The sequence below is a fragment of the Lethenteron reissneri genome, chromosome 10 (genome assembly GCF_015708825.2).
Source record: "Lethenteron reissneri isolate LAM-NWPU_2019-01 chromosome 10, ASM1570882v1, whole genome shotgun sequence".
NCBI classification, from domain to species: Eukaryota; Metazoa; Chordata; class Hyperoartia; order Petromyzontiformes; family Petromyzontidae; genus Lethenteron; species Lethenteron reissneri.
The window spans coordinates 6,003,947-6,013,777 of NC_083788.1; the positions used below are offsets into that span (position 1 = coordinate 6,003,947).

The following is a 9,831-nucleotide window of genomic DNA, read 5'->3' on the forward strand; positions in this document are numbered from 1 at the left end:
GTTTCACCGCTTCATCCTTGCGTAGGGAAGCGCTGCGGAGAAAACCTGCTGGTCCTCGTACTTAACCCTACCCCATTCCTGTTCTGCCCTTTGAATTGACCTTGTCCTTGACCTTGATACATTGGCCATACTCACGTACCAACTGTGGTTCCGACGGCCACTCGAACCCAGACAGGGGGTCCCTGTTACTTCAAGGACCCCGATGTACAACAGCATTTTAAATTACACACAGTGTAGTGTAGGAAATTACCCACAGCGTAAAGGAAGGCAGTTCCCAGTCGTTCCCAGCTAAGACACACCTACCGAATTATCAGTTAATCCATTCGTGCTCTCACGAGACATACCCTGAAATATGTGTGCGCGTGTACGTGCATAGGAACCGCTTATAATGTAAGTAAATAATGTGCAGGTGTTACCTTTCGGGCTGTTGAGTCAAACTGCACTCGGCTTTAGTCCCCAATGCTGCTTGTCATGAGCTTCCTCTTACATACAGCCCGGGCCATCCTTAGCCAATGCAAGAGCAGCCGCCCCCCTTAGGTATTACACATGCCTGCCTACATAATTGCTCCAAAGCAAGGGGCCCGAGTACCCAAACGACTTACGCAATTCAAGTAATTCTAGAAATTGCATAGGCGAAGACTCGTGGTAATTTCTCGATTCCAAACGAGAATTTAACGCAAAAAAATTCGCGTATATTCCGTGAGGACTTAGGAGCGGTCGAGGTCACCCCTTAAAAGTTTGCCATAGCTCAGGTCCACGAGCACGCGCGCGCTCTCGCAAACTCAATGAGTGCACAATCGCTAACAATGACTCTCCGCACACAGACACGCATTGTCATAAATAGGCAAAGATCCCCCTCCACGCAGCCTCTTAATAGACTGTTAATAAGCACCGATTAAGGCCAACAGAGCACACGATAAGCCGCACAGATACAAAACACACAAAAAACACATGAAGACATTCCCACGGAAATACAGTGAAAAATTGCATACGTGCAATCTCTCACACTCGCACAAATGAATGCACACGAAATCACATTACTTTAAAATGTATTGCTAACATACAAATACAACTTATCTCAGCCACAGACTGACTTACACACATGAGGTGGTGATGTCATGGCAGCCATGTTGCATAGGGACTTCGCAGTGGCCATGTTGCATGAGGGTCGTCTTTTCCGGGCAGTTGATTGGCTGGTGCAGTGAGGTAATCGCGAGCGACCATTGCCACCCGACCGTTTTTGCACCCTCGTTAGGATGTACGGGAACACACACGTCAATCTCCTGGTGGCTTTTATGCGATTTTTCTGTTCTCAGGCCCCGTAAATCTGCACACTGTTTTCCCGACAACCAGCTGCTCGATTTGAAAAGCGTGCAAAATTGACCAATGGTGAGCAACTGCCTGCTGGGGAGACGATTCATTCCCCCTCCACACGAGCAGGTCAAGCGAATAACCGCTCAGTTTCAACCAATTACGACTGCCGCCGCAAGCATCTCTAACCAATGGGTGTCCAGGCCGTGGGCACAACGCTCAGCTATTTCTGTCATCCAAGCGTGAGCATGGCCAGAGACCTGTCCACACTTCTGAGTAGATATTGCACCATGCCACACTCAGGGGAAGCCACAGACAAATCGGGAATGCAGCCTGAACTGGCCCCAACAATTGTCCAAGCTCTTGTCGTCCTACATTGGGATGTTTATCAAACTCCTTGGGAGGCACAGGATGTTATCGAATAATCGACACTGATCAAACCCAGGTTGCCGAGTTTGTAATGCAGTGCATGCAGAAGCACTACGCTACTGCTCCCCACATGTAATTACACATGGGACACACATGTACACATAATGACAGTACACTCAAGACATCTACACTGTTTACATGTGTAGAGGAGTATTGCGAGTAACCAATGAGGGGGGGCGAGCGGCAGGAGGTGTGAGCGGATTGAGAGTCAAGGATGACGTGACGTCACGGATTACAAGGGGCTTTCCGAAAGCACTTTCGAGAACGTGGGCAGGGCCGAGCTGGGGGGAGGAGCTGCCCAAAGGGGTTCATAAGGGGGACCCCGTGACGGGGGCGAGGTCGCCGTGGGGAGCCAGGGTAAGGAGCGGCTGGAAGAGGGTCTCTCTCTCCTCGTCGCGGAGCGGTGTTGGCTGATCCCCCGCTCCGGGCAGACGAGTGAGAGAGCCAAGGGATAGCCGAGGGTAGGGCCCAAATAGTGTTCAGTGTCCAGGTGAAGGACCGAGAGAGAGTGCACCTACACTGGTATGAGTGTAGGATGCCGAGTGTGAGAGTGGTTTAATAAACGGCAACCTGCATGTCACGGCACCCAGTTTGGAGGGGGGGGGGGGTCATAACAGCCACTGTGAGGCTGGTGTTCAGATCTGGGTCGAGGTGTCTCTTCTCCAAATGCGGTTCAGAATGGCCACGTCAAGCCTACTGAGACACTGCGTGCAACACAGCCAAGATTTGGTGTCTCCAAAAGGTGAATAATGGAAATGTCAGAGCCACTGAGATCCAGGCTCAATGGCTCAGGGACACGTACCGATGTATCAGTTCGGCTAATCTTACGCTCATGACACGTGTGCACGTGTGTAAGAAATGTTAATGGTGTACTTAAATAATGTGCAGCTGTTACCTTCAGGCGAATGCAATGAACAAAACCAGACGGACAAAGACAACGCAAACGAGACAGACGGGGCAAACGAGACCAAACATCCACCCTCGATTCAAACCGTGACTCCAAAATCTGATGATTCATCAAAGCACAATGGTGGAGGATAGGCAGCTGCATTCTTACATGCCTGGCAGCTCAGAATGACCCAGTCTCTCTTTCTCAGGGAGGTTCACAATGGCTGTATCAGAGCCACTGAACCAGCATTGCCAACACGCTGGGTTTCCTCGATAAATTGGCCCACAAAACTGATGACCGCATCATCCGGAATATGCCCAATCTCTTCAGATCTCGGAGGATAAGTAGGTTTGAACCTTTACGAGTGCTCTTCCATGCAAGGCCACTGGTGGGCCCTGATGTGCAGCCCCCTGACAATAAACAAATGTGAAAACGCCCCATTACGCTGTCAAACCCAATGGTTTGAAATGCGTGGCGGTCCTCACACTGATGATGTCTTATCGGCGAAAGTGGCCCCCCTCTGAAGATTAGTGAAGAACAGTGACCTAGACAGCAGAGGTCACAAACGGGTTTTGATTCCTTACCCGTACCCGGCCGCACCAGGGTCGCAAATGGGTACCCGTACCCGGCCGGGTACGGGTTCCCGTTCCCTACCCGTACCCTACCCGAAATGAGCGACAAACGGCTACTCACCAGTGACTCACGGCCTACCCGTACCCGGCAGCACCAGGGTCGCAAACGGCTACCCGTACCCGGCCGGGTATCGGGTAGGGTACGGATATCGGGTACTCGGTTGCGACCTCTGCTAGACAGTGCCTGGAAAGGCAACTAACCATGCATCATAGGTTGTCATAGGTTCCGAGGCTGTACTAGGCTGCACTGTAGTAGGCAGCAGAGAGTGCTGGCAGCAACAGCCATTTTACTGTACTACTATGTCCCCACGTCTATGCTCCCCCCGCCTTTACCAACCCCGCATTAATTAGCACGGTAAAGTATGGTCAAACAAACCCCTTGGATTCACAAAGGGCTGTGCATTATGTTGAATTGTGTTCTGTAATAATGACGATCTCGGGGGCATTTGAATTAGGACAGCTCCAGACCTGGGTATAAACCCTGGCTCACTACTGGATTCAAAGTCAAGGAGATGCGGGTGGCTCGGCTGAAATGGAATCATGCATTGTGAGAATTATTTATAATTTGGGCAAATCATATGCTAATGTGACATCAGTGCTTTGTCATATGTAAATATCATAAACAGAGTTCATTACGTGGCCATTTCAAGACATCTGCTTTCAGATCCTGATTGCATTTTATTGACTCACCTCTATTCAAATCCGTTTTTTTGAAACTCAACTCACTTTGGCTTCAGAGATACACGTTACTTTGGCTGTGTATGGGCTAACTTGCCGTAAATTTTAGCTGCTTTGACAATAACCAAGAACTAATTTGCATAATGATGTAACACAATTTAACTGCCATATTTTAAATACCCAGAGTGCTTTGCACAGGCATGACTTCACACATGAGTTACCTGATGTGACCACTATGAGGACACACATTTGTATGTATTTTCTAATGGCTGCTATACTAAAACCTGTGTGGGGACAATAATTTATTTAATTATCTTGGCTTATTTTCCAAAAATACTATTTTAAAAGAAAATCTATTTTTCAGAAGGGACGGGAGTGGTGGCACAACAAAGGCTATCCAAGTTCTTTGGTTCTTTCAGTAAAAGAATATGGATCCTTGCAGTCACGAAAACTTCAAATCTAGAGCTATCCAAGTTCCGTTCCAGGCAAGCCTCTAACATCGGTGGCAAGTTTTATCCGAACCAATCCTGGTCCCCCCCCCCCCACCGGGTGAAACACAGCCAAAGAACACCAACGACTGCCAGGGCATGAAAAGGCTTTTATCCATCAGTGGATTACAAAGGGGCTGTAAATATAATTGATGCATTATTAAGAACTCACATATAACAAGAGCATCTCAACTGCATGTGGATAACCAACGGCAGTGCTAACAATGCTGCTGTGGGTCTTGCTCTGCCATTGAATAACGCTGCAGGGAATAGACCGGGAATGTGGAAACTCTCGCTCTGGGTTTAATGAACAGGTTGAAATTTCCAGCCAAGAGTAGTATAGTCTTGTGTGTTTTCGAATGTGGGGAGTGGTCGCGCAATGGTTTGTGCACTGCGCCGCGAGTTCGGACGTTTGGGTTTGATTCCCATCCGCTGCCTTAAAAAGGAGTTCCTGGCGGAGTGTGTCAAGTTTATTTGTTTGAACAGGTGAGAAATCAGTAAGAGACCAGGACAACCTCAATTGCAAGTGTGACGTGTAAACAGGCAGGCCAGAGAAGTGCTAGCCACACCACCCCCTCGTGCACCATGTCTGCCTCCATATGAACTCGTTAACAGAAGAGCCAACAGTCTGGATCTTCGTCTGTGGGTAAATGCAACCAAAAGTTGTCTGGCAAGTGAGGGCGAGTGCAAAACGTGGCGGGCAGACTTCTAAAATCTCACGCACGGAGCATAATGGACTTTGAAGTTGTAATCCAGATGTTACCAGTTCCATCTCACAGCACGGCAATTGATTTAAAGTTGGACATTCCTCAAATGCCCTCCCCGCCGCCCCCACCTCTCTGCTCTGTCCACCGAGGCAATAGGTTACACGCAGGTCATGCGTGGTGGGGTAAAGTGTGGGTTCGTCCATTTATTTTTTTACGCCTGGACATTGTGGTAAAGTAGACCAAATACCAATTTTAGTGGCAGGAGGAAGATTTTTTTCACATGCTTGAGAATTGCTTACCGAGTAGGGGTGGAATGACAGAGGTCGATTATTTAATTGAATTGCAATCTTGAATGAATAATATTAATCATTTCGATTTAAAGCTTTTGTGACTGCAGGGATTCATCTTTTTGGTTCTTTCGGTAAAGTCACGTAGAAGGGAAGTAATAAAATAATAAAAATAAAACATAATAAAATAATTCTCACGACGTTTTGGCCACAACGCAAGCAGCCGTCCTCAGGTGAAGACCAGGTCTGTCGGGGAGACAGCGTCATTCAGACGCTGTCTCCCAATCATTCAGACGCTGTCTCCCCGTCATTCAGACGCTGTCTCCCCGACAGACCTGGTCTTCACCTGAGGACGGCTGCTTGCGTTGTGGCCGAAACGTCGTGAGAATTATTATATTATGTTTTATTTTTATTATTTTATTACTTCCCTTCTATGTGACTTTACCGAAAGAACCAATAAGAATATGAATCATATTATTGGCGGGGGTGGGCACAACTATTACATAACCATACAAATGCCACTGCAAGCTTAATAAAAAGCTGGTGAGGTTGGTTCACTTTTGGACGCACAACAAATTTTCTGAATAAAAATTGAAAACAGATTTTAACTCGAGACTCCATGCCCCACACAAAGTACAGCTCTTATATAGCAGATGCACGGCTTTGGCTGTGTCACAGGCAGTCACACACAAGTCTCAAGCTTTGATATTGTTAAAGTTAGTCTATATTTGTTATATATAAAAACATAGTATATGTGCCTTACTGTGATTATAAAAAAAAACAAATACTACGTTGGCCGTTCCAGAATATGTGCTTGTTTCTCTCTACACAAGGAACATGAAAGTAAAAAAAATATTGTGCACCTAAAATGTATTTAAAATGTCGACTTAAATGTCATATGTAACCCCAGCCGCCCTTGTAAGCGGCAATATTGTTTCGTGAGTCTCAAATGCTTTAGTTAATTTATTGGCGTGGGTCTCGGTTGCTTTATTTTATTTATTGGTTACATAAGACACAGTACTGTGAATTAACTATCAAAAATATACCTTAAGGCTACGGCTGGGCATTGTATTATTAATAGTCTCTAGTGATGTCAAAACCAATTCGATTCTATTCTTGCGTAGAGTGGAAATATGTTAAGGAGGGCTTCAGGGAAGAGGGCAATTAGTTTTGCTGTTCCTTCACTTCCCTTGAAGAAGTGCCGACTACAGAGTCGTTTACTATAAGGTCCACAGTTTTGGGCTGTATTGGGCACGATCATACGAATGTGGCTAGCCTTAAATGCATTTCCATGCTTATTTACGGGCCTCTGTATCATTGAGCCTCATAGTATCCCTATCGGCCTCCTATACAGTCCAAAGTGTGGGTTGCACGGTCAATGCATTCGTCGCAATGTGCCAATGTGTGCCAGTGGTGGCTTAAGTTACATCACCAGTTATGAAGGGTCGTTGCCCAAAACGTCAGATATTGTAGATTTCGTTGCAACAGTGTTCTTGACGAATGTGTTGATTTTGTTATCTGTGCCATAACTCTTTATTTTTCCTCGTTCACGAAGAGATTTTGCGTGAGAGACCATCGTGTCTGACACACGAGACAGAACAGGTCACGGTACACAAGAGAACATGACGGAAGAGTACATATTGGGCAGAACGGCACGAGACTGAACAGATTATACAAATATAGACGGAACAGCCGGGCAGAACAGATCAAACAGAGGCACATGATACAGGACACAACGAACGATTCAGACAGAACACATTCATAGCTGTCAACACCTTATCAGTGCCCCTACCTTATTACAGACCAATTCAGACCCTATTGGTCACTGATAAATCTCAACCTTCATCCGACAAAGTCCCGTCACAAGGCAGAAACACAAACACGCCGTATGGACATGAAAACTCAATTTCCCTGTACAAGAACACGGGCTACACCGTATGGGTTGGCAGCTGAGCACACGATACGGAGCGAGACAGAGAAAAAGACCGCAGAGCGTAGACACGAGAGACATCGACCATTTGAATGAATCGTGACACCGTCAAATCGTTACCTCGTTGGCATTTGACCCACAGAGTACAGTGCGGTAGTGAGGGGTGCAGCTTGGCACATTGCAAACACGTGGCACATTGCAAACACGTGGCACATTGCAAACACGTGGCACAGTGCAAACACGTGGCACATTGCAAACACGTGGCACAGTGCAAACACGTGGCACTGCTGCTGCTGCTGCACAGCGACACTCAATGGGGGCACATTGACGGCGTGGCACTGTCCATACAGTGCGGACGTGTCCGTACAGTGCGGGCGTGCCCGTACAGTACCGTACTATCTGCACAGTACTGTCCTGTCTGTACAGTGTCGTAACTGTCTACACACTACTGTCGTGTCCGTACAGTGCGGTACTGTCTACACCGTGCTGTCGTGTCTGTACAGTGCGGTACTGTCTACACAGTGCTGTCCTGTCTGTACAGTGTCGTAACTGTCTACACACTACTGTCGTGTCCGTACAGTGCGGTACTGTCTACACCGTGCTGTCGTGTCTGTACAGTGCGGTACTGTCTACACAGTACTGTCCTGTCTGTACAGTGTCGTAACTGTCTACACACTACTGTCGTGTCCGTACAGTGCGGTACTGTCTACACAGTGCTGTCGTGTCTGTACAGTGCCGCACTGTCTACACAGTACTGTCGTGTCTGTACAGTGCGATACTGTTCGTACGGTGCGGTACTGTTCGTGCAGTGCCGTACTGTTCGTGCAGTGCAATACTGTTCGCACAGTGCGGTACTGTTCGTGCAGTGCCGTACAGTGCGGCACTGTTCGCACAGTGCGGTACTGTTCGTGCAGTGCCGTACTGTGCGATGGCGCCCATACATCGCGTGCCAAAACTGCTGCACGTTGCAAGATACGGCGCTAACACATGGCATTGGTGTCGGTGCACGACTGCGTCCATGCCGATGAAGACGATGAGCAAATGCCGACGACGCTGACGATTTGACGGCTCGTGGAGACGTTAATGAGAAAGTGACGATGGCGTGAAGCCGACGGTGGAGCTGGCGATGTAGATTATGCCGAGGACAGAACGGATAACGGCGATGACGTTCTACGCGTGCGTGTGTCGAACTTCTTTCGCACCGTACGTAGCCAACCGCGCGCTAAACTGAGGTGCCGGGGGTAAGGAGAACAGACTAAACAACTACAGTGGCATGACGGGTATGAGTCCTGTGACGACGACCGATAGCCGCAACGATGCCAGGCCATTGCATATTTCATATCCGTGAAGATAGTTCGAGTGACCATGAGGAGAACGCTGATAACGATGACGGATCGTCGTCATCACCAGCAGCACCAACAACAACAACCACTTTCACTAACCATGTTGCGCGGAGTCCAACTTTTTCGGCGTCTTCTTTCCCATGTCCTCTTTGTTCTTGCAGCAGCAACAACAGCAGCAGCAACAAGAGCAGCAGCAGCAACAGTCGTCAACCTCGTTCACCACCTTCACCTCCTCCTCCTGCTGCTGCTACTACCACGGCTGCAGCAACAGACGGCGTGGACTCTCCCGGCGCGCATGCGCACTCACGACCCCCACACACCCCACGACCCCCCCCACCACCCCCCACCCCCCCGACCCCCCACCCCACCACCCCCCCGACCCCCCCGACCCCACCACCCCGCCGACCCCCCCACCCCCCACCCCACCACCCCCCGACCCCACCACCCCCCCGACCCCCCACCCCCGACCCCCCCGACCCCCCCACCCCACCATCACACCACCCCCCCACCCCCCGACTCCCCCACCCCCCCGACCCCCCACCCCACCCCCCCCACCCCCCCGACCCCCCACCCCCCACCACCACCCCCGACCCCCCCACCCCACCACCCCCGACCCCCCCACCCCACCACCCCCGACCCCCCCACCCCACCACCCCCCCGACCCCCCCACCCCACCACCCCCCCGACCCCCCCACCCCCCCGACCCCCCCGACTCCCCCACCCCCCCGACCCCCCCACCCCACCACCCCCGACCCCCCCACCCCACCACCCCCGACCCCCCCACCCCACCACCCCCCGACCCCCCACCCCACCACCCCCCCGACCCCCCCACCCCCCCGACCCCCCCACCCCACCACCCCCCCGACTCCCCCGACCCCCCCACCCCACCACCCCACGACTCCCCCACCCCACCACCCCCCCGACCCCCCCACCCACACCCCCCCACCGCCCCAACCCCCACCACATAGCCCGAGGGTGGCACGCGTTAGCCCTATGCTCATGTGAACTACGATATGCGCGGCGTTACGTCTGTACGAACTACCATATACAAATCGACGTGCTTATGCCAACTACGGAATGTGCGTCATCTCCTATGCGGACTGCGAAATGTGTGCGCGTATGTTAATGTTAACTACG

The 9,831-nt window shown here is 50.4% G+C and overlaps 1 protein-coding gene across 3 annotated transcripts in view; it reads right to left on the reverse strand.

Annotated features, from left to right (window-relative positions):
• The window catches only part of LOC133340837 (sarcoplasmic reticulum histidine-rich calcium-binding protein-like), a 316,152-nt gene extending 307,177 nt beyond the window's left edge, over window positions 1-8,975 (reverse strand). For all 3 annotated transcript variants that reach the window (XR_009754948.1, XR_009754949.1, XM_061549263.1), the window contains exon 1: window positions 8,794-8,975. Coding sequence is in view for 1 of the 3 variants with exons in the window: in XM_061549263.1 (XP_061405247.1) it covers window positions 8,794-8,836 (43 nt within the window). In the remaining 2 variants the exon portion in view is untranslated. The remainder of the gene's footprint in view (window positions 1-8,793) is intronic.
• Window positions 8,976-9,831: the final 856 nt, after the last annotated feature.